This window comes from Phycodurus eques, chromosome 14 (genome assembly GCF_024500275.1).
Source record: "Phycodurus eques isolate BA_2022a chromosome 14, UOR_Pequ_1.1, whole genome shotgun sequence".
In the NCBI taxonomy this organism is placed as follows: domain Eukaryota; kingdom Metazoa; phylum Chordata; class Actinopteri; order Syngnathiformes; family Syngnathidae; genus Phycodurus; species Phycodurus eques.
The window spans coordinates 8,731,876-8,757,925 of NC_084538.1; the positions used below are offsets into that span (position 1 = coordinate 8,731,876).

The following is a 26,050-nucleotide window of genomic DNA, read 5'->3' on the forward strand; positions in this document are numbered from 1 at the left end:
TGCTTTACAATAGCGTTCATCTGCAACCCTAACTACTTGGCGACGGTCGGCCACTCATGAAAACTAGTCGAAGAATCCCGCACACCCGTGCAGCAGTTAAGTCACATTTGGCGGTGTCGCTCGGTGTGCAGCGGCCTTTAGATTTAATGTTAGGGGTGAGGGTTAAGTTTAGTTTTAGGTTTTGGGTTGGGTTTAGAGTTACATGAAGTGTTAAGGGGTTGGCTGGTCAGGTTACCATATGGCTGTGCTGTTATTTACTCAGGAGCAGAAAAAAACAGATGCTTATGAGAGACAAGGTTAGTTAGGAGTTAGGGTAGTTAGGTTTTAGGGTTAGAGGTTAAGGTTAGTGGATTAGCATTGTACGTACGCTTTACTACTATAAACATTGAACTAGCTATGAATGAATACGCGTTCATTCTGTTGTAACCAAGATCAGAAAGTGACGTTATAACATGTCTGATTGAGGCTGTTTTCCATATAATGTAAGTAAGGAGTATTAGGAATGTGTTTAACTGTTAACATGTACACAGAGAGCTTTTGTGTGCTGGGGCCCAGCACACATTTTCATGTGTCTACTTATGACCCCTGGAGGCTAGAGAGGGCCCCTCTCCTTCAAATGGCTCAGCTCCTCGCCGAGCTATAAAAGAAAAACAGACCGGCACACATTAACCCTTGACCCTTTGGCATGACGGATGAGGCGTAACATGCGTGGGCCCAACGTACATATGGAAAGAATCCAGAGCGCTTTGAGGGGCGCACACATTAGATCAAGTTACTGTATTCTTCATCTTAGGTTGGCACCCCACATTCAGCTGTCTGCTCCGTGCACCTCAAATGACTTCCAGATGAGCAGTGAAGTCAGGACACGGTCCTCAACACTCCGACAGCATCAAAAACAAACTGAAACATTGACTTCATTACCAAGGATTAAGCATCTAAACACAAGCCATAATGTTTTCGCCCACGTTTTTAATGTTAGGTAGCTACGTAACACGTCAGGCAGAGGGGAAGTTTGCTTATTTATTTATTATTATTTTTTTTAATCCATTTATTAGAAAGGGGACAATGCAATTTCATAAAACACATGAAATACACATGGTTAAAAAAGCCAGAATTAGCCAGAAGGCTAGTTTTCATCTGTAGTCCCCTGGCCATGATGTAAAAAAGCAGTAAAATACATCTACAAGACAATATAATACAGGATACATAAAGACTTACTATACTATTAAGAGAGAATAAAACCACAAATCATTTGATCATAACAAAAAAAAAAAAAAAAAAAAACCATCATAACATACTTGTCTTTTAGTGTTGGCAGCTATAGGTGTTAACTAACCACATTTTCAGTTTTTTTGTGAAGGCCTTGTATGTTGTAAGCAGTTTAACCTCCTCAGGTACTGAGTTCCACTGACCAGGCTGACTTACTGAAAGTGCTCCTGCGCAGAGGAATGAGACAGTCACCTCTGACAGAGCCTCGAGTGACACGCTCAGAGTGAAGACTTTCTTTGGCTGATGAACTCAGCCAGAGGAGCTGGAGCCAAATCATGCAGTACTTGATAAATCAAATTTAAATCTGCAAATATGTGAAGACTGTCCCAGTTTAAAAGACTGTATTTTTTTTAAAAATTGCACAGTGATGATAGTGCCTTGGTTTTTTATCCATCACTTTAATTACTTGTTTGTACAAAAGTTCCAATGGTTTTTTTGCATTCTGACCAGCCTGGGACCAACTGGTTATGCAATAGTTAAAGTGACTAAGAATCATTGAATATAAGTACGTTTTTGCGGCTTCAGTTGACATTTCATTTCGAATTGCACGAAAATTTGCGAGGTTTAATTTGATATTTTTACACAATTTGTCAATATGGGCTTTAAAGGAAAGCTGTGAATCTATTATTAACCCAAGATATTTGGATTGGCTGACAATTTGCATTTTTTCTCCATTAACAAGTATGTCGGGGTCAGGTGATGCTCTATTTGTTTTAGTGAAATGCATGCCTACAGTTTTAGAAACGTTTAGCTGTAGACAGCACTCCTGCAACCAAGTTGTGACACAGGACATTGTATTAGAGCGATTCTATTCATTTTGAGTCATTTAGTTACCTTGTCAGCGAGTCAGGTAGCACATTAGCAAAAAGTTACTTTGATAGCGAGGGAGTCATTTCTTTAGGCCGACCATTGAAAAAAAGTAATTTAGCAAAACATTTGTGTTCAGTTATGAAGTTCGGTAGCTCGTAAGTTGGCAAAATGTAGTACTAATCGTTAAGGAATTTGTTTTCCTAGCTAGTGAGTTTTGTTCATTTTGTTAGGAAAACAGTAAATTATTTTGTAATCTTGTGTTCATTTGGTGGCACGGTGGGCGACTGGTTAGCACATCTGGCTCACAGTTCCGGGGACCGGGATTTGAACCCCTCCCCCGCCTGTGTGGAGTTTGCATGTTCTCCCCGTGCCTGCGTGGGTTTTCTCCGGGCACTCCGGTTTCCTCCCACATCCCAAAAACATGCAAGGTAGGTTAATTGAAGACTCTAAATTGCCCGTAGGTGTGAATGTGAGTGCGAGTGATTGTTTGTTTATATGTGCTCTGTGATTGGCTGGCGACCAGTTCAGTGTGTCACGCTTCTCGCCCGAAGATAGCTGGGATAGGCTCCGGCACGCCCGCAACCCTAGTGGGGATCAGCGACAGAAGAACAAGAAGAAGAAGAAGAAGTAGTAGTAGTTGGCAAATTAGGTAGTAATTAGCTAGGACGTTACACGTATCTAGCTATCTAGGTAGTTAGTTGGCTAGCTAGCAGGATTAAGCAAAACTATAAATAACTTTTTCCCGATCTAAATTACAACCCGTCAAAGTGACTAGTGGGATTGGCGGTGCTTCCCGCCTCTGCTGAAGTTCACCTGCATTTGGTGGCTGTTAATGTCAAGCTCTGTGCATGTCGGTAGCTTCACAACAATGTTGTCAAGTAACAAAATATAAATACTCTGTTACCGTGATCAAGTTGATTTTTAAGTATCTGTACTTTACTTGAGTTGTTATTTTTGGGGGGATTTTCTTTTACTTTCACTCCCAACATTCAAAAACAAAACTGTACTTCTACTCCTTTCTTTGTCAAAATAGTCCTGTTTTTTTGTTTGTTTGTTTTTTAACCTCCATAGATGACTAAACCAGTGATTCTCAACGGGACCCAGAAGTGGGTCACGGACCCATAATGGGTGGGTCGCAGATCTGCTTGTAAAAACATCACTGGGGGTCCTTTGACATACAGAACTGTATGTTGTGTCGAGGCTAGTTTGTGTCGTAGCATAAGAATATGCGGTCTCTTGGCACACGAACACACTCAATTTGTGAAGTACTTACTGTTTTTCTTTGGATTCCTTTATATTCATCAGGTGTTTTATATACGGAGATTTACTGCAATAATGTACATTCAATTGTCATGTTTATCCACAGTTTCTTAATAAGATGCTCTGAAAAGCACATAGAACACATCAGTATGTTTTGTAAGTATGACATCGATACTGTATATTTTCAAAGGCTATTTTTTAACAGTGCATTTTCTTTCTTGCTCTTATCTTCTAGGAAAGGGGTTCGTGACTTGGCGACAATAGGAAAATGGCGGTCGCAGGGGGACAACTGTTGAGAAACAATGTATATATATTTAAAAAAAAAGATAGAGCGAGTTAAAGCCAATAATGTTTGAGATCTTGATTGATTGAGATCTTGGGTTCTTACAAGGTGGAAAAAAAACAGGAACAACAGCAACAATGAAGAATGTGAACCAGGGAGCATTATTGACGACAACAGATTTGGAGAAGCTAGACATTCCAATTCAAAGAATTATTTGATGTTGCTGCGACAAGAATGATTTGTAGCGAATGCGTTCTGTCTCGTGTTAATGTGAAAACTACAAGCTTCTAATCTGAAAAAAAAACTGAGTAGAAGAAAGGTTTATATCATCAGATATCATTTGCTAATTTAACATTTTTTGTTACCCAATTCACAACATTAGCAAAGCCATGGGAACATATTTTGCTAACATAAAAGTCGGGCCAATGCTCGCTAGCTCTTGTGTCAAAAGAACAAGGTAACATGTACTGTGACTTTATTAGTTAATAGAAGAAGGAAACTATTTTGTTTGTAGAGATTTTTTCCCCCCGTTGTGCAAAGTTATCAAAACGGGTATTGTATAACAGACGATCAAAAATTACTTTTACTTTGCACTTTGCAAGTCGTTTCAGAGTCCATACTTTTTTTCACTTTGACCAAAGTACAGAAGTTGAATCACTACTTTTACCAGAGTATTTTAACGCAAGTATTTGTATTTCTACTTGATTACAGAGTATGAGTACTTTTGCCACCTGTGCTTCACAATAAAGGCCATCGGTTGTCGTCTGCCTTGTTCTTGTCGCAAAACACACCGCCGAGTACATAAAGTGACACAAAGCTATATACGGTTTTCTGGACTTTCTTTTTTTTACTTTAGCTAACACTTGGCGGAGGTCTGCACTTATTGACTGACTGTATTCCGGTTTATGTATTCATTTATTTGGTGGGGGTCCCTTTATGGGTTTGCGGGGAATGAAAAAGACTGGATTGTTTTGTGGTTAATGGTTGAATTTACTGCCCAACTTTTCATTAGTTAGTCTAAATAAACCCTCCTCTCTCTCATATATGTAGACATGTGGAGGGACTACAATGCCAAAGCAGATGTTAACAAACCTCAGAGGCTTCATACATGTCAAGCCTCAACCAACTTGAGACTGTGTGTAAAACTCAAGACAGACACTTTGTGCAGCATGCTAATTAACATTTCATCTGCTTTTTGCTGAGGAGGGAGTTGCTGTTGCTAGTGGCGGAGGGGGGGGGGGGGGGGGGGGAATCGGTGCACTAAGCCTCCAAAACGTGTGGCAATATATCACTCACAATAATAGGGTCATGTGCGATTATCCTCATTTATTTGTAAGCGGTAAATAAGGCTTAGGAGGAGGTGGCGCTGGCGAATGCGGCTTCTTTTCTGCAGCTATACACTCGCCGGAGTCTTCATTAGGTACTCCAGCACAATACAAAGGAGAAACTATTACAAAGATAACAATGCTCAGTTTTGAGGATCTTATTCTTGTGTTTATTGTCGTGGTTTGCAGGGGTATAGAAGGCCACTGTCTCATGCTGTTTCTAGTATTCTGGGCAGTTTATTTAGAGATTTTTCAAAAACTTTATTATTCAGAGAGGCCCAAAATATTAGGAACACATCTCACGGTGATGCAGTGCACTTCTACGCAACTGTCAATTAAAATTGTAGTGCAACAATTTGTAAATAATTTCTTTAAAAATTTGTGTTTAAAAAAACATTTAAAAAGTATTTTGCCAGACTATTTATCTATTTTGTTTTTATATTTATTCAACTTTTGTAGGCTGTTTGTTATGTTGATATTTTACATTTCTGAATATTGATTCGTTCAACAAATAGAACTTATTTAAAAATATTCACTTTGAAAAATATTGATTTTAAAACATGCAAAAACATGAGAACATTTGTTCAAAATATGTATTTGCCAAAATGTTTCTTTTGAAAAATGTATCCAAAAACATGTCTACCTTGAAAATATTTATTTCAGTATATTTATTTAAAAATATGTATTAACGAAGTAGCAGCAGTAGTCACTTTAAGGCTTTATTTAAAAACATGATTTCACATGTATTTGTTTTCAAAAAATATATTTTTCAAACTATATTTATGCAAAATATTTAATACAAAACGTATTTTTTTCATAACATTTTAATTATTGATATATACATTTAAAATATGTATGAATCAATACATTTTTAGTTCTTTCAATATTATATGGATCAATTGTAACAGCATGTCACCCAGATTGCAGACATATTTGCTAGGGGACACATTTAAAAATATGCAAGTGCGATTCATCATCCTCCCAAAAATGACAATAACATATTATTAAGGGGAAAAAAAACTCCACATTCTCAAACAGCCTCAATAAGCGCACCACATAAAGGGCATTTCCACAGGAATGCATGCAGAGCCCTGTTTTGCCTTATTGTGGAGGAAATTGAGGATTCGTCCTTTTGTTTTCTTATTGTGAGGACCACAAAAACAAAAAAAACAAAAATGAAAGAAAATCCCCCCCAAAACATTGTTTTATAAGAGCAAAGTGGCAAGGTAATGATTAGAAACAGCAGCTTGTCAGCACGAGCAACAGTGTAGAGGTAGATGAAGACATTTTATTGTATGAAAAAATATACGCATAAAAGCACACACGCACGCGCACGCACACAGTCTATAATGTATATATATATATATATATATATATATATATATATATAAAAGCGATATGGACAAGGGAGCAGCAATCGACGCTCCTTAGGATCTCATACATCAGTAGCGGTTCTCCGGACGTACACCGTTTCAGAACCGAACTTCACAACAATACCGAGGAGCGCAGTGATGCGCACTTGCCCACATTACATTACATTACATTACATTATAAAGACAAACTAACCTTTTCTTTTTTTTGTGTGTGCAGGTAAATTCACCCCAAAATGGTGCGGAGGGAGGCTCACACACACACACAAAATACTAGTCAGATTGAAGAGGAGTTATTATACCCAATATATGCAGCATTTCAGTTGTTTCCTAGCAGCTCTACATGCGTCTACACGTGAATGACCAGACTGTTGCCTTGCACCAGCCTCTCCCGGTACCGCTCCAGCCAGTCTCTGAGCTCCGACATCCGGTAGCCCTCGGGTCCCCTCCCCCCCTGGTAAACTATCTTGCCCTCCTGCAGGATGTAAAGTCTGTCGAAGTAGGCGCCGTAGGCGGCGTTGCAGGGGTTCTCCATGCCGTCGACCACCACCGGGCACCCGGGCGCCTCGGAGCGCATGAGCTGCGCCGCGTGGAGCCGGTCCTCCAGGCAGCGGTGCTTGGGGATCTGGTAGGGCGCGTCGGTGCTCACCCAGCCGTCCGAGGGGTGCGCCTCCTCGATGTACACCAGCACCGAGTCGGCGATGTCGGCGTGGTCCAGCACCAGCCTCTGGAACGCCTTGAGGCGCGCCATGAAGGGGGGTCAAGTGCAGCTGCCGAAGTTGAGGATGAGCGGTCTCCTGTCTCGGACGAAGTCCAGGATGCGCCCGCGCCGCTCGTCCTCCAGCCGCACCACCTCCGTGTTGGGCGCGCCGCGGCCGACGCGCGCCGCCTTGAGGAGGTCCAACTTGTGTCCGTGCCACACCGCCTTGAGGGAGTCCAGAGTGAAGAAGCGGTTGGAGTCGGAGATGCAGAGAGGAGGGTCCATGGCGTCGCTCTCCTCCCGCTCCTTCATCCGGAGGAAAAACCTCCTCCGGATGCACAGAAAGTCCAGGAGCCAGAACATGACGGCGGCCAGCAGGAAGCGGGGCAGCAGCACCAGGCACACCAGCGCGTTCTTGACGGCCTTCGCGGTGTTCATCGTGCGCCCCCACCCCTTCCCATGCACAACCCCACCCCCCCACCCCACCTAAAAATGCGTGCCGCCCGACTTCAAGTTGGGTGACTTGCAACTTCCCCTCTTTTTATAGCAGCCACAGGTCTCAATGATGCACACCCCGCCTCCTGCACAGCGGGGCCGAGGCCTCACATGGCGGGGATTACCTTCTGTCAACTCCGCTGCTTTGAGCAGCTGCCAGGGAACCGTCAAATGCTGAGAGCCGTCAAAGTGAAAGTCAAGGAAATGCTCCAGTCGTGCATTATGTGTGACATCAACCTCAAAGGCAACATTTCATCTGTTGCGACACGATAAGTTGGGTAAGGTTAGTTGCACATCATTGATCCCGAGAGAGATCATACCTCATTTATAAAGAAGTAAGCCCTGACTCCAGTGCCGATTCTAGGCTCAGAGATTTCGGGGTGCTGAGCTCCCAGCTCGGCAAGATACATTTAACTGTTTTGTACATTTGAACATGGGTTCATTCCAACATTTCTGGAAAAAAAAGCACAACACTTTTTGGAAAACTAAAATATTATTTAAATGTTGAGCCACAGCAAAAGAGGAATGAATTTGAATCATACAACAAACATGTTGTAATCCTAAATTTGGGGGGAAGACAACTCGTTTTGATACAGCATCACCTGTATATACTCATTAACAGTATGCATTTTTTATGTTTTTTTCTATAGTGAAGGTCAAAAATGGACCTTGGATTTACTTTTGAATGGATTTAGTCGTACCAATGAAGTTGTCATGTGAGTGGACTATTAAGGCAAAACTTTCGGGCAACTCCGTCTCAGTCTCAGTCTCATGGGATGAGGGAAGAAAAATCTTACCGGCCTACAAAAGGTATAAAGCAATTTAAATATTGCTATACAAACTGTAAAAATGGGTCACAATGGAAATTGTTTCGACATTGTCATGCAGTATAGGTTCAAGAAATACCTTAAAGAAATAAGGTATGCGTATCCTGCGAGTGAGCTGGAGCCGACCGTAGCAGACTTATTCCCAGGAGGCGGGATACACTCTGGACTGGTCGCCAGTCAGTCGCAGGGCACGTTTTGACAAACATCCATTCACACTCACAACTAAGAGTCTTCAATAATAATAACCTATATGAATTTGGAACGTGGGAGGAAGGCTCAGTAGTACCCAGAGAAAACCCACACAAGCAAGGGGAGAACATGCAAACTCCAGATTCGAAGCCGGAACGTTAGAACTGTGAGGCAGATGTGTTAGTACACCATGCTATCCCCCTTACATACATTTGCCACATTTATAAATATGAAATATGATGTAATATAAACCCACAGCTGTCTTGATGGTTGATAAAACATTTCATTAGCCTGCAGAAGGTAAAAATAAAACCCAAATACAAACTACTGAAAGTAATGCAGTTCACATAATGCTTTGGAATCATTTTTAAAAAGTGTCACCGTGAATTGATTTTCGACATTTTATTCGTACAGTCTAAAGAAAAATGTCTTATGGCACATATACAAACAACCCGTCACGCTTCCATTCAGACCAACAGACAATTTGGAGTCCTCAATAAACCTGCCTCTTTTTGGAATGTGAGAGGAAGCAGGAGAACCCAGAGAATACCCACCATGCAAATGCCACACAAAAAGGGCTGCAGATGAGATTCGAACCCCAAACTTTAGAACTGTGAGACACATGTGCTAGCCACTCGTCCACCATGTAACCACCACTGTTAATATATTATACATTCCTTCATCTTGACTTCAATAGGAAAGGCAAAATGTGAACACAATTTACACTCAACTTCATAAATCCCAAATGTCAAACAAATGTAAAAAGAAGTAAATCACTGATAGTACAGGGGGCCGTTGGTTTACGATGGCGTTCCGTTCCTTGGAACGCGACCGTAGATTATCACTAATTTACGAGTCAATATCAGCATAAGGTGCCTTCAAGATGTGCCCATTTCCACAAACAAAGTTATGATGTTGCAATCCACTACAGATTTATTGTATTACGTAGATATTATAATGTTAGTTAGAAACCTAAGATGGTTAAGCTCCCGCAATTAAAAACAAAACAAAACAAAAACAAATAACAGCAAGAAGACAATACAAACTTGCAGACAGGGTGGACATTTTTGGCTAATGTTAGCATTTGATGAGCACATTACTATGTCCTTCACTTAGAAAAATAGCATGAAATGAAAGAAACTCATTTTAAGAGACGTAGTATTTTACTGGAATGTGCGCAAATATTTGGCCACGTATAATGCTTTCATTATTCTGCTACATTTTCATGATGAGTGGTTCTTGCCCGAAGATAGCTGGGATAGGCTCCAGCACGCCCGCGACCCGAGTGAGGATAGGCAGTACGGAAAATGGATGGACGATTCTGATGAGGACGCCAAAAGTACTTTATAGTAATAGTGACCCTTACCCTAACATATATGTAACATCTTGGTTACAGTAAATATTTGGATGAAAAACAATTCGAACCCATAAATATAAAACAATCAAATGAAAAACAGTAAGTACGGCGGTAACTGAGCGTGCGTTCTTGTGTCGTGTGATGACACATTCTTACGCCGTTGCGCAAACTAGTTCATTGCGTGACACTCACACCCTCGAAAACCTCATACGGGCAGGACCGTCCTAAACCGAGGACACGCTTTTGTGGCTTCACTAAAACAATCAAAACAGTCCACTTAACAATGACGACGCTTGAGTTGTGTTTCTTTGAATGTCTGCTGACTTCACATAACCTCCTGTTTATATTCATCTCATGTCCGACTTCTCTTAAGAGTCCTTGTTGAGGTTGCTCCTTCTTTTTGGAATATGTGTTGCAAAAAAGCCAAAGAAAAAGCAAAACACATGCCCAGAGTTGACTCTGCGCAATGTCATGCACGAGAGTTTGAATGATTTTATGAAATGTACAACAGGAATTTAACCTTCCGCTGTACTTTGCGAATATTGCCGTCATTGTCAATTGTTTATTGATGGGTAGAAAATTTCAGTTGAAACAAATCTTGAGCTGCATGTTGTTGTTGTTTTTTTTAACCCCCTCACAACCATACATGATTTGGGACTCCAAATTCTTTCATATCCTGAGCCTGTGTGTTTCTTGTGAATGTCAACTAAAGGAACATTAGCATTTCAAAGAAATAGTCAGCACACACACGTACACACATACACACGCAGACACCCACACGCGCAGGAAGGCAAAAAACATTTCCTCGAAAAACGTCTGATGCTGTTGTGCATGTTTAAAGAGCTTAAAGTAAACATCAGGAGTCATTTGATATTTGTATGACCAAAAGAAATAGGAGAAAGAAAACATGTACTAATAATAAATAACACAATACTTATTATTAATATTGTTTGGTGCCACATTTAAGGCACAAAAACAGAACAACTTCTGTTTAAAAAATAAAAATAAATAAATAATAATTTGCCATTACGCAACTAATAAGCACACAAAAATGGAGCTGAAGAGCTAAATAGACTAAACTAATCATCCGGACTAGACACTGATTTGCTAGTAACGGAATAAGAGGGTGTGGTTTAAGAGGGCAGATGAAACTAATAATCAGACCCACACGCGATGGAACTCGTGAACAAAATGAACCACTAAAATAATGAATGATTGGTTATAAAACTTCACAACTGAAATAGAATTATAACTATCTTACATACGCAAGAATGAACGTAGATCAAGAGAATGGCTTGGGTTCTTATTCCTGGATTGCGCCACATATAAACTTGTTAGAATGACAAACTAACAGCTGAGGACGCCTTGCAGGAACAGAAAGTCAGACAGACTCGCACTCAGGAAATTACTCCAATAAAAACATTACATCATCAGACACAATGAAATGAGGAGTTTATTAACATTTTTCCCCAGTTAAATTATTCTTGCTCCTTTTCGCTGCTGAGGAACCGGATCAAAGGGAGATCAGGGACAGGAGGTCAGAAAGCTTCAGCCTATGGAAATTATTATAAAACTGTACACTGTATTTCAAACTATTATGCCAATGATTTCTTTAAAATGTCTTTTCGAAAATATTCAATGCAAATGAGAGTCAGCATCATTTTCAAGTTATCAACTGTTAGAGCACAACTGGAACGTTTTTGAACAAACTCCCAATGATAACTAAAAATGCACTGTTCCAAGAATTTTTTTAGGTTGTAAAGAGCTGAAAATAGTCATTACTTTACTTTGAAGCATTCGGAGGCCTTTGGAGGATGTCAGCATAGCCTCCCAGAGCTACTGTTTGGATGTGAACTGCCATCCACCCTCACAGAGCTTTTGTTAGAGGATGCTTCAAAGGTTCTCAACAGGGTTGAGGTCTGGGGAGGATTGGGGCCAGGGCACGAGCTTCTCTCCTTTTATGCCCGTATGGATTCCTTGCAGCAGGAGATTGCTCGCTGATGAGTGCCTGGATGGTCCAGACAGATGGAGTACTGGATAGTTGGTGGGTGGCCACCATGTCCCAACAAGGGTGCAACATCAGCAACAAAGTGGCAGATTCATGCTTTGGGTCAGACTCATGAAGAAAGAGCTGGTTGTACCCCGAAGGTGTGAAAATGACCACTGACAAGTATGCAGAGTTTCTAACTGAGCACTTTCCTCGATCATACAAAAAGAAGAACCATGCTGTCTGCGACAAAATCGCCTTCACATATGACATCTCATGCTGACCGCTGGCACAAGGAAAACTGTTCGCCCACCGACGACGATGTCCAGCACAGCAACCAAGAGACGAGAATCCATAGTCAACAATGACTGACGGAAGACCTGTAACATGCTGTCTTGATGCGCAAAACAGACGGGAGTATCATTGAGAGTATCATAGCACACTTGAGGTTAAATGATGGGCGACTGAACACTCATTACGGTCAGATACGTCATTACAAATTAAGACTACATGGGGGGGGGATCAGAAAAACCACAAGGACATTAATGTTCCAGTATTAATATTTGATGACGTTTCCAACATCAACAAATACAAGGAAAGAGATTTAGCACACATGGCAGAAGTTCACACTGTTATTCCCTTAGGGAAGTGTCAAGAAAAGATGACAGTAGCAATCAGCTGACTTTTAGACACGAGTTATTGTCTAATAGGATGATTTAATGGCCAAAACAACATGGGAAGCTATATTTCCCAGAAGATAAAGTCTTGTCCTGTCAAAGCCTGACTCACGATATCTAATGACTATATATTTCTGTAGTTTTATTTTAAACCTCAAGAGGGCGCCTTGGATGGGCCTATCTTTGCCAAACTGGGTTACGGCTTGTGTTTGTTCATTTCATATTATTTGTGTGCATTGTTTGGGGGTGTATAAATGTCATCCAAGGTTGATAAATAATCTATGTACTCAGGAGAGAATCCTCATTGATGAAATTTGAAAATGGTCAAAATGTTTATTGATTATGTATGCGTTTGTTTTGCTTTCTATACTGGATAAAATTTCAGTCTCTGTCTATGAATATGCCCAGGTTTGGTTGAGGACCATGGTCATGTGGTCTTTTCGAGAACTCCAGTTCCAGCCACCCACAAAGTCACAACACTAGTTCTTGGGAATCATCGGCACAAAAGCTCAACAGACGACTGCATCCTGGGGTACCTTCCTGTAACAATGAGGGTACATGAGTCCATCTTCACCTCCTTACCATCTGGTACATGGTGCCCATTGCCAAGGAAAAGCGCAGACTGCAGTGTATGATAGGCTGCAATCTGCCATCTGAACTCTCAGGACTTGAACAACTCTTGGGGGTTGAGGTGAGCAGATAATGTCGTTGCTGGCAAATATTCCTACAAAATCTCCTCAACGGTGAAAATCTGACTCTATAAGTCATCAACAAGGCCCCCTAACAAAGACACTTACCCCTGCTTATCGCTGAACTTCAATTAGGTTGAATTAAAAAAAACAAATAAATAAAATTCCTATTGAGCTTACTTACATTCGGAATTAATACATTTTTAATGACGAATGAGGCAGTGTGAAAAATGTCCCGACGCTGATGCACGCCACATATCAAATTTTTTAAGATTAACCATCACGCACACAAGAAAATCAACCACAAAAGGAATTTAAACGCTTTTAATAACATGACAAGCATATGGCAGCTAACGAGCAAGCGACCAGCTAGCTAGAAACCACCTTCGCAGTCTACATCATTAGTCAGTGCTCCTTCTCATCAAAAACCACAAACAGATGGAGTCAAATACTCAACAGCATTCAGAAGATCTTAACCAAATAAACAATGCTTTTTTATAAGACGTTGCTCAATACCGCCCGAGGGTCAGGACTATCAAGTCAACCGCAATGGAACAAAAACAGGAGGTTTGACAGAAGCAACAAGCAACACTTGTCCTCCGTCATCCGCATGATTAAAGACGAATCATCTCATATGATCATGACACTGAAACACTTTCTAATACTGGACAAAAGTGCTTGAACAGAGTCTGCTAAGAAAGTCTGCTTACTTCACCATAACTTATATGTAGATATTTCTTTTATCATCTTTTTCCTGACAGAAAGTATAGGAATTTTTTTTTTTTTTAAAAGCATGCATGCAGTTAATCCTTTAATTCTGTCTGAAAGGAGATCTTGTGAGGTGTACTGACGGCTGGCGTGATACGATGACCATGTATGATGACGAGTCAAGCTTCAAAGAGTTTTAAGCAAGTTTTTCCAGGAGAATTCTTCACATTGTGCAACCTAAAGATATAACTGTAGGTTGCAACAATTGTGCTTTGACTGTGTTGATGAAAACTGCTGTCCAATACTCTTTTCACACTAACAGGAAATTATGTTGAGTTTATTTTCTAAAAATATTATCATTTGCCTAACCGTGCTAGCTAATTTCCCACTACATTTCCTTAACCCAACCTGAAATACAACCCAGTCTTCTTTTGTCAAATATAACAGGGTTGTGTTTAAGAAGCTTGGGGATCCTGCATAAAAACAAACTAAAAATCTAGTTGTCTAATTGGTGAAGTTGACCCAGTGAGAACATACCCTACTATGACCCCATGGAGTCAGGTCTTGTGCGAGAACTCTGTTCAGTGTCTTCGTCTTCACATCTGGACACACACATTAGTCATTACTGGATCAAGGCCAATCACTCTGCTTATTTAACAAAAGCATCCCGGGTCGAGCCAGCACATGGTAGATTGGTTAAGACGTAATCTTCGGTTACAGTAAATCCATGTCCTATTTGACTGTCGGGTGGAAGGCAGACATGCGAGAAAGATGTAAATTGTCTGCGCTGTGACTCAGACGACAGTGGGAGTCCAACAGTGGCTTGATATCACTGTCGCAGCGTTTTCCTCTTTTAGTAGCTGATTACAATTCTTCTAATTGCTAGACAACTACTCTATCTTTTGGCCATATAAACCACCTTCGAGAAGCTTTCACAACCAACACGACACCCCCAAGAGAAATATTATTCAGTTTTTGTAAAAAAAAAAAATTCAGACAGAAGGAAGACAAGATAGCAGAAGGAGGAAAGCTCGCTGAGACTAGGAAAGACAACTGTAATGACTCCGACAGCTGACCGGAACAACACACCCCCCCCCCCTCCCCCCCTTCAGACTTCCACATTTGTTGTTTTTATTTGATGAACATTTGAACATACTGTATTTGTTCTATCTCTCTTAGTCAATTTTCCCTCCCTCTTCATTATCCCCCACTGCATTGGTACATCATCTGTATCATCTAAACCATCTTTGCCTCCTCACAAGAAAACAGCAGAAAAAAAAGTTCCCACCTGCTGTGACCAAATTTGCTTTAAGGAATTACTCTTTTGTTGCCGCGGCTGTGAACACTGAGAGGCGTATTCTCTAACCTTCTTGCTTTTACCTCCTATAAACCTTGCCGGGGTTCTTGGCAGCGAGCGCCTCGTGGGTTCATGTGAGGACAATGCAGACCCTTTTTTTCTTTTTTTCCGGCTGCTTACTTATTGACGTGGCAGGGTTCCAGAAACCACAACTGATGAAATATCTCAACGACTACCCGACAAAACAGATTTATAACTAGCTTCAATTCTCCCTCTGTCTCTTTCAAGTCTCCTACCTTGAACAGAAAAGAATAGCGGACAAATACCTTTCAGTACACCTTCCGAGACCCTGTCGAAATCAAACAGCACGAGTATTTGTGCTCAAATTGAATGCAGTGCTGTTGTTTGCCTGTGGGTTGCTTGCATCTCCGGAACTCGCCTGCCAATGAGAGATGGACTAACATATAATAATAATCTATTACATCTTGGTAGTCATGTCGTGCCCAAAGTAGTGTTGGACATTTCTTTGACTGATAAAAAAAACAAACAAACAAAAGCAGCTCAGCCAATAGCAGCACAAACAGTAGTGTACCTCCAAAATACTAAATAAACGTCTTGCAATAAACTGGGATGTTTACGGATACAATGTCCTTTGATGTGTCGAATGCTTCATGGCCTAAGAAACTTACAATGCAACTGTTCCTTATCTTACATGCTTAGTGAATATACTGTATCATCGCAGAGTAACTCTCAATATGATATCATCGCACTATTTTGCCGACGATAACAATAGTATTACGACACAGCGATTGCGCGATAATCGATATATTGGAAGAAAACCATCCACAATTCATTACAATAGCCACGTAACGGAAGAAAGGAAAACATTGTATGAAAATAGTCATCTTCCATTACTGGAACAATATTAAAAAAATATATATTGTATATTGCAGTTTAAGTATAAAAATGGACAAGTAGCAAGAAAGAAGGCAGAATGGGTGTAACAAATAAGTTACGTAGCTCATGGAACACAACCATAGATGTATACAGCACTGAGGAGTGATCATGTCACAGTCTACTAAAATCTTAATCACTGTAAAATATGTTGGCTCACTGTAACAAAGTCTTCTCTGTTTACAAAATGTGGTACAAGAGACTGTTTACACGCCTTATTACTTAGTACCCTTTTTCTCTAACATTTTTTTGTGGCTGATGTGAAAAATGTGGCAACTATTTGACAGAGGCGTTTTTCAAAGTGGATGACTAATTTTGTTACAGTCTATTAAAGAGACCACCGCTAAGGAAACATGATATTTGTCAGCATTCTCCACAGTCCTTACCTGATTGTATATTCAAGCAGTCTGAACACATTTGAAAAAGATAGAACTCACTAACGTCTGCGTCTGAGCGCTATTGTCTGGTCTCTAAGGGTTACTGGCGAGTGCTCACACAAGTTAGTGTCTTGAGAAGTCTTTGGCCTTACTCGAACTCCTCAAGTCATGGTGATGGTGCGCCTGTCGGAGGGTGTCCTCATGTGGCTTCTCCCACTGAGGCCTGTTTGAGCTTATTAGTGTGTGCCCGTCTGTACACTCATTGATGCCAGTCCTGGGGACAGATGGTGGCAAGACAGGGTGAGTGAGAGCGCGCGCACACACACACACACACATGCACGCATACACACATCCACGCACACTCCTTTTCTTTTCTGCCTTTATGTCTGTTGTCCTAAATGTGTCGCCATTAACACTACTTTTCATTGATCTCTTGAGCGATGCTGTCACTTTGTTTGACATTGTTTTGATGGTTGACTGTCAATGTGATAATACAACTCAGTGACCTAAACTATCTTTTCATCCCCTACATGCATCAGTTCATGAGTTTTTATAAACTATTGTCGAATGTAATGTAGGATCAAGTTAATAATTTTGTTGTCAAACAAAACTAAGATCTGTGCCATAAAAATATCAAGTAAAGCGGTTTCATTTTTTTTTTCATTCAGTTTTTTTCCATTATTTTCTTTTACACATAATAGATTTTGTTTTTAACATTCATAGTATTTTCATGTTTTATTTGCTGACTTTGTTTTTTAATTATTTTAGTTGTTTGTGCAGTGACCTGTATCGATCAAAACATTTTATTTAAAAAATAAAATGTGTAAACTATAAAATGCAAATGATAATAACGAAGTACTATACGGTTATATTATGTAGTAGTAGTGTGTTTATTTGATTAGCTTTCAGTCATTTTTTTACGTAATACAATCATTTAAAAAAACAAAATCAATGCAGTTTTATCAGAACAGTCAAGCTAACACAACCACAAGTTCCAACATTTCCAAAATGTATTTTGTTTACCTGATTTATATATATATTTTAGTACTTTCGTTTTAAATAGATTTTAAAATAAAGTGAACATTTTCAATATAATATACAATATAGGGCGAGTCTTGCTTTTATATGCCTCACTATATATCGCCACAATATGTGGAAGTAACAGTGAGAAATAAAGTGTGTACAAAGATTTTTTTATTTAGGACATCCTTGGTTTTATTAAAAAACATCTGTTTCTTTTTGTTTTTTGTTTTGTTTTTATTACATTATTTACAGTTTATTAGTAATCATTACTCACAAAAATGTATTATCACGCACGTCCAGTTCAAACCAATTGACTACGATTTTAAATTGTTTTGATTTGTCTGGTGCTGAAAATGAGAAACTTTGTTTTGTTTAAATTCAGCAATAACATTATTTAAACTGTAGACAGGAGCTGCATATTCGTATTGTGCTGTATTAATGCCATTTTATTTTTTATCAAATATAGATTCTTATTGTGGTGTTTTAATGCCATTTTATAATCAAATATACAGTATATACATAGATTTTTTTTTCTAATTACTACAGTTAAAAGTCTTACCGTACTGTATTCTAATCGTACTGCATACATTTTGAATTACAGAGTACTTGAACCAGTGCCAGGTTTCAGGTTAAGAGCCAGTAAGTACTTGGTGTGAAGATTTTTGGGAAGGGGTCTGTCTTTTAAAGAATATAAAAGGTCAATCAATGTGAGGTTTACTTGTTTACCAAAAACTAAATCCCCCAAGAGGGGACTCAAAGCTCTGCTGTCCTCATGAGGTCATTGTGCACTCAACAGTGTTTAATAGGATGTGTTTTATTGCCTTGAGTTGTCTCTGCGGGGTACTGCTGAAGCGCTGCTCCAAACGTCAACTGGCAGCGTTTGGGAAGCGAGACGGGACGGGAGGGTGAGGCAAAACCCAAAACGTCTCAGTCAGGCAAAGAGAAAGGCCGAGTAGGTTCATGCAGATGCTACTGGAAACAGGCGGTTATTTTCTCAATAGGGTCTTGTTCATTTTTGTATTCTCGTGAGATTATAAAAGGTTTAGCCACGTTTTTTCCTTACACTATTGAATTAGAATGGTCTCAGACAAGGGCTCACTTGCTCACAGAAAATTATACATGATATATTTTACGACCATGCAACATACTCCATTTAGTCCTGGTTCACCTAGGGCCTGATTTACACGGAAAAAAAAAACAAGACGCTAACTTGATTGCTCATGCAAACAGATGCCGAAGTTGATCTACTAAATGGGTGCAACCAGAATTGCGTTGTGCTAAAATGTCAGGCAGTTCCCTTTTCAAGTTGATGAATTTAGCACGCGCGATGTGATTATCAAAGCTAAGACGAATTGCAGTGGCAGATTTTGCATCTTTAGATAGCGTGTCTGAAATAAGGGTGCGAACAAACACGCAAAGCAGTGCCAGCGCAACACAAGCAAAATGAGAGTCAGCTGGTAGAACTTTTCCGCTAGTGTACATTCTTGAAATGCCCGAAAACGTATCGTGACTGCTGACGTTGAGCTAGTGACAAGGAGTCATGCCATATCGCCTACGACAAAACTCCTTTCAACTCAGCATTTCAGTGCGTGTTGGACATTTCAGACAGATCCACTCACTCAAGACAAGTTAAACCAAACATAACATGGCTTTTATGCAGTTGCTGACTTCCCCAAAAATTCCGGAGCGATTATTTTCTTTTCTGTAACTCAGAAATACGTTTGTTTGCCTTTTGCACTAGCACTTCCAATTCCATGACTTCAAACTTCAAGTTTGTACAATTAATCTCAAGTGAAAGAAGTTTCAGGAGAGAAAAAGGGCACTATTACGGAGAAATGCAGCGAAACAGCAAGAGTGCTAACTGTAACATTATACTGTAATACTGTGTAGGGAAGTAGGGAACCTGTGCACATCATGTGGTACGTGTCCACACCTTAATTAATCTGAGTGTTCACGTTTACATGCTGCCTGTTTGGGTAGCGAGTATTCAAATGTGCTCAGCAGTTGAAATTTTGTGTCTATGAATTGAAATCATTTAGCCACAGTAGCAAATGACAAACTCTCCCCCCTACCAGGAAGAACCAAGAGGCAGTATGGAGTGGCCATCTGCGTGGACTGGTTAGGTTGAGAAAGACAAGAGTCAAGCAAGAATCTTAAAGATTTGAACAGCAAAGTGAGGTATTTGATGTCAGATGTCCGAAGGATAGGCACATTCCATGTCAGCACACCTTTTCAGCACTTTTGCTGAATTTGGGACACCATTGTTCTGTGTTAGCGTGTGTAATAGTTTTGGTGAGTTTAATATTACTGCATTCCTTACTGTTTCTGAGAAAGGTTAATTATCCCCAAGATAAATTCCTTTCATGCTGGGTCAACTGGGCAGCATCAATCATCAGACATGATACTGTTGGTATCCTGGACCTGAAATGCCAAAAACAGCATACTATATCACCACATACTATATTGTAATTTACTGTATCGTAGTGGATCGATGCAAACTAAGCTCTGTTCTGGGCCAATATGTGTTTTTAAAATGAATCTACTCATTTACCTTCTTTAGGGCACAATATGAAAACACATTGTTTGCGAGTCACAGTACACATTTACTGCTTCCATCAAATTCATTCAATAATGCCATGATAAAACATATCGCTTAAGTATCACATTTATCTTCAGTGTTGGTCATGTACAAATAATGCGGCCAGGTGTCTTATTGAAAATGGGGGCCAAAAAAATGGGGCCTTCGCAGCACCCTAAAAAAAAAGAATCTGGGCAACGCCCTAGTGTGGATGTGGAAGACTTCCTAGCTTGAAAAGGGGCAGAAAAAGAAACTAATTTACAACTAGGAAGAAAACCTCTGAAAATCAACCCCCTGGTAAAGTGGCCTCGAGTGTGGGTGTGGAAGATGTGGCCAGAAAAGAAAATAAGGAAGCACTCTAAGTGGACAATTAAAGCTACTTGGATTTAAAAGCGCAGTATTTTTTTTAAAATACTTTAAGGTCACCATCGTTCTTGCTCATGCACAGATAAATTCTCTATTTCATTTTATTTTTTTAGTTTTTTGACAATATTTATAATTATGTCAAATTTATAGTTATGTGACCGAGTCCACAATCGCCATTATTTCTTTTAAACACAAACATAATTCAAAGTGCTTGCTTACAAACTGGGAAGAATTCCTTCAAAACAAAAACAAATTAGAACAATATGGTTAGAGCGGCTTGGCAACAGTTGAGTGAAAGTCAGCTGCTAATAGGCTATGGGTGAGGTGTTTTGGATGAAGGTTTGAGAGCAATAAACAGTATTTTAGTGGGGGCTTTGAAATAGCAGGCTTTAAGAGAGCAGAGAGAGCATGGAAACAAATAAGTTGATGTTCAGATGCTTGTAGGCAAGACAGAAGCCAACAATGTTGACAACACACAAAACCCCACAAGAATTTAGAGAGCGAATAGCATGACAAAAAGCTTTTAAAGTAACGTCTCAAGAAACTAACCAGTGCTGAGCACAACGTGTGAAGTCTTCTATTGGAGACAACTACACGGAAACTCTTGCGTCCTCTCGGGCAGTCTGCTGCGTGGCCTCACGCCGCCTGTGTTTAGAGCAAAATGTCGCACTTACACACACTGCGAAGACTTCAGCTGAAGGTCAATTAGCATGTATGTTCAGCGCTTACAGGAGCAAACAACTAATCCAACCAGCAGATTGAGCTAGTGTGTATTTGTCTAACAAAAGGACAACGCTCCAAAGTGGCAAGAACCAATGCAGATTGGGTGGATCAAATAAGGCATGTACAGCTGCGCCAAACACGAAGATGCAGACAACATTGTGGAGAGACGGATGTCATTTCTAGAGCAATCTAACAACAACTGCACCTGTAACAGTGCTGTACATAAAACATAAAAGCCAATAATTAAAATAAGAATACAACAATAAATAAAGAAAAATTGTTAATTACAATACACAATAGGTGCCTTGAAATTGGAATTTAGCATACAGAAGGTGCTGAGTTTTATTCCCTACTGTTGCACATGTGCGAAGCAGTTAGTAGATGAGAGAGAGGCTCAAGATTGAAATCTCCAACGACCAATATGAGGGCGCCAGGAGCATAGATGTCTACGGCCGGAAAAGTGAAATTGTAATCTCACCATCACAGCGTGCATGACGTTACGCACGTTTGCTACAAGCTGGGTTTGAATACAAACAAACAGCTGCAGTTTCTAACCGCCGATAGTTGTCTGTTGCAAGTGACACAAAGAAGAATTGTTTCCATTCTCCTGTCCCACTTCGTCCTCTCTTTCACTTCACTTTATTTTAGTGCCAGCTTTGATCCCTCTCCATATCTCTGGCAGGATGCATTCTTCACCGAATGGAGGTCAGCTGGCTCCATGTTGGGGCGAACCTTGTCGCAGTTGTAGCATTCTAGATAAAGGGCGAAAGTCCAATAGCGCCGATATTTTGCGCTCAATAAAATACCACGACTAAAAGGCTGTAATAGTGAAAAACAGCCCAACAAGACGCAAAAAGGGTGGAAACTGTAAAATATGGAAGAAAATAACAAAGCTGTTGTAAACAGGCTGCCGTTGAAGGCGCACACAACAAGCACCGATGTGCCAAAGAATGTCACGGCCAGAATGCTGAAAACAGTCCAAAACGGGTTGTACAACACACAATGAACATTGAATGATAAAAAAGGGTGGAAAAGTATAAGGACACAATTTGCACTCCCCCAGTGCAACACCAAATTATTATTATACAAATAAAGACCTCCGACTCCCCAAAACATAAGATCATCTTTAATTGTGCGAAGGGAAGTCGTTTATAATATACGGTAAGACAACACTGTAATTCATCTGAGAGACTGATTATGAGGCAATATCACAATAAGGTGCCTTGGAGAATTCCACATTTTACCCCCCCCCCCCACCCCCAATATTTGAGATTTTCTATTAAACTTCATATTTATTGTATTAAGTAAATTCGTATCCTGTTTGAAATGGAAATTGGTCAAACTCCCAAGCATTTTTTTTTTAATAAATGAACTGCATGCAGACAATGTACAGGCAAACAGCAAAATATGTGAGCTTGCTGACAGAGTGGACAAAGACAGGGTGGACATTTTTGGCTAATGTCAGCAATTAATAAGCACATAGTGGACCTTCACTCTTGCCAAGAGAGCTAGAGGAAGATCAAAGAGAAGGTTGATGGCTGTAGTGAGGGAAGACATGAGGACAGTTGGTGTTAGAGAGGAAGATGCAGGAGATAGGCTAACATGGAAAAGGATGACACGCCGTGGACAAGCCGAAAGGAAAAGAAGAAATTGACCTTTACTTAGCAACATGATTCAAGCAAGCTGACTGTGGAGTACTAAACACATATATTTCCAAATTCTGGAAGGTTTTGATATCAAATGATATGTTAAGCTTAACAACATCCAATGACACACATATGATGAAAACTACGAAACATAAATGTACATAATTACTGTGGAACTAGACTGTTTTATCCTCTATTGAGGGGAGACAAAATGCTGGTAGTAAGGTTAAGGGGCAGTGACCCCATATTGACAGGGTGGGCAGCAATTTCAGGAAGACATGAAAAATGTTCCATAAGATCATGAAAATAAAGAATATATGATCAAAATGACTATCAACTAACTTGTGGACCATAAAACTTTGTTGTTGTTGTTTTTTTTTTAAATTCACATTTAACCACATTGTAGTTAGCAGAGGAGTGTATGGGGTATGCCAAAGTCATGTACTTTCAATGAAAAAAAGGTATAAAATGAAGGAAATGCATTTTAAGAGCATTATCAATGCAGTGTGTGCAAATTATTTGCCACTACCTCAGAGTTTCCTTATTCTGTTACAATTTAATGATGACAGTAATTCTGATGAGGACATCAAAGGCACTCCACGGTGATAGGGACCCTTAGGGGCTTTGGAGGTGCTGCTGTTTTGGTTATCAACAGGATCTATAAACTTGGATGGTTTTGGGTTTTATTAATTTTTCTTCTAAATGGGAACATTAGGCATTTGAGGGAGATATTTAGTCGTCATGAGAACCTACATACTGTAGTTGGCGACTATCAAGTGTGCCTGTGCTGCTTTATGACAATGAGAAAACGAGATAAACAACAAACAGACAGATAAAGCAACATATCTTTCCTTCGCTTGGACTTCAGTAAGATAATTTCCCTTGGCAGAGGGAACAAACAGACCAACAATGACCTATTGGCCAACAATAACCTCGGTTAGGAAAATCTCCCAATGCGTCTCACGATGTGTCTTTCAAGAAAAAAAAAAAAAAAAAAGATAATACCTGCAAGCTTGAATTTCACTCTGCTAAAAGCAGTTGTCGATCTCCTCAGCATCCTACATACACTGCAGCCAGAAACGTCTCGTGGAGATCACAGCATGCTGATGGTCTGGTTGCATAACAAGTGCACACAAGTCTACTTTCGAATTGCTGGTCTATATTTCCGTGATTGTGGAGGAGGTGACAGTTGTTTTTGTTTTTAATGGAGTTCACGCCTACCTACATAGCAGCCAATGTGTTGGAGCTTTCTGTGAGGAAATTTTAAAAAAGAGAGCTATAAGGAACCATGAGGAGTAGAAGTTCTAAACTGCAAACAAACTGTCAAACATTGGGCTTTGGGTGTTGACGGATGAACAATCTGTGATAAAAGCCAATTTGGCCGACTCAAAATGAAACTCAAAGGACACAGGAAGTTGTAGTTTGGTTTTCAGTCAACCTTTTCTCAGTTTTGATGGGACATTGTATGTGACATTGCGTTGCATTGTATGCATGCGCATAGTACACTGATGGGAAAATTGTTGGCTATAGTCACTCAAATAACTTGAAACTGAAAAAAGTGATGTAAAAATCCATGTTAATGAATGAAACTCAGGATATTGGTTTATTTTTGTGGTCCAAAATATTTTTTTCAAAAACAAAATAATGCAACTGACCTGCACCAAAATGACGGTACCCCCAGTAACCAGTAACCTCCCAGTAACAGACAGTTCTGTCTGTTACTGGGAGATTGTGTCATCTAATACGTACTGTATAGTGCTTATAGTCAAGTTTTAGGTCATTCATCAAGTCAAAGTAGAAGTTGTGCGATTCTAAACCAGTCAGTGATTGTGCAAAATGGTTTGATCAATGGCGAAGCATAAAGAGAACACAGTATTTATTTTGTATTTAATTGCTTGTATTTGTGAATTTTAACAGTGAAAAAATATGAAATGTCCATGAGGTCATAGAATTTGATGAACAATCTTAGGAAAATATGCCTCTTGTCACACAAGACCTCAGTTCTGCCAGCATTAAAAGGATAAACTGAGCACATTTTGCTTTTTATTTGGCTTTTTTTGTACCACTTATTCCAAAAGAACGAGCAGCCTCAACAAGGGGCGTTAAGAGAAGAAGGCAACTAATATTCAAAAACAGTTCTGTATATTCAAACAAGCTCACATGCTTTGTTTGGTTAGCGGTTGTGCAGCCTCATCTACACTGTAAAATTTGAAAAGAATGCTAAAATGCATCACCTTCTCTGCATCATCACTTCAATAAGTTCATCCTGTGATATTCATTTCCATTCACTGGTATCTGCCCTGCCATCGCACGCTGGATAACTCTCCTCAACTATCATTCATCCAACCAAACAACATTTCCCTTTTTTAGAACAATTCCACATAAGACGACCTTGTGGTTGTCCCCTGCCATTTGTTTGATTTTATACATTTGTCGATGCATCTTTAGAGTGAAATTGGGCCGATGGTGGAGACACATTATTCATGCCCTCAGATGTCACTCATGAAGAAAATCTGGACCACAGTCTCTTGAAGAATTATTCGGCAACATTTAGCAAATCACCATGTCAACATCCTGTGATGAAGCGAGTAATTAGATTATGCTTGTGGCTTATATGGGGGATGATCATCGGTGTCATCACCCACATCCTTATTTTGGATTGAATTTAGGAGTACTCGTGTCAAGATGTGATGTAGCCACGTCCTTCCAGAGTCAATGGTATTTATCGCTGTGACGCAATGCAGTATTTTTGGGTTTCTTGCTCCTTATGCTCTCCCAGCCAAAGGCTCCTTTTTTTCCTCCTACGTTGCTATCATCAGTGCGGATTTCATTAGCAAGGAAATGACCAGCTTTTTGCAGCTTTGCGAATCTGCATCCACATATTTGTATGTCTCTGCTGTGGATTCCGGAAGGGAATTCCGCTCACACATTTCGAGTCCAACTGATCAATGTCACCGGTCCTAACTTGTTGACATTCTGAGCAAGCAGGGGACTGGGAGGGGGCTGCAATGGAGCAAAGCAAGCTAATGCTGAGCAGAACAATACAGAGGGGAGGCAGCTGCGTATTCGCCGTTTCATCTCTAGCCAAAGTTCAGATGAGGACACGCTCTCACACTCACTGCCTCGGGATGAGCCACACT

At 40.0% G+C, this 26,050-nt stretch overlaps 1 protein-coding gene across 1 annotated transcript; it reads right to left on the reverse strand.

The window, feature by feature from the left end:
- Positions 1-6,215: 6,215 nt before the first annotated feature.
- dio3a (iodothyronine deiodinase 3a) lies at positions 6,216-7,455 on the reverse strand. Its single transcript, XM_061696365.1, has one exon. The coding sequence runs from the start codon at positions 7,453-7,455 to the stop codon at positions 6,667-6,669; it is 789 nt and encodes a 262-aa protein (XP_061552349.1). The 3' UTR covers positions 6,216-6,666.
- Between the last annotated feature and the right edge of the window lie 18,595 nt (positions 7,456-26,050).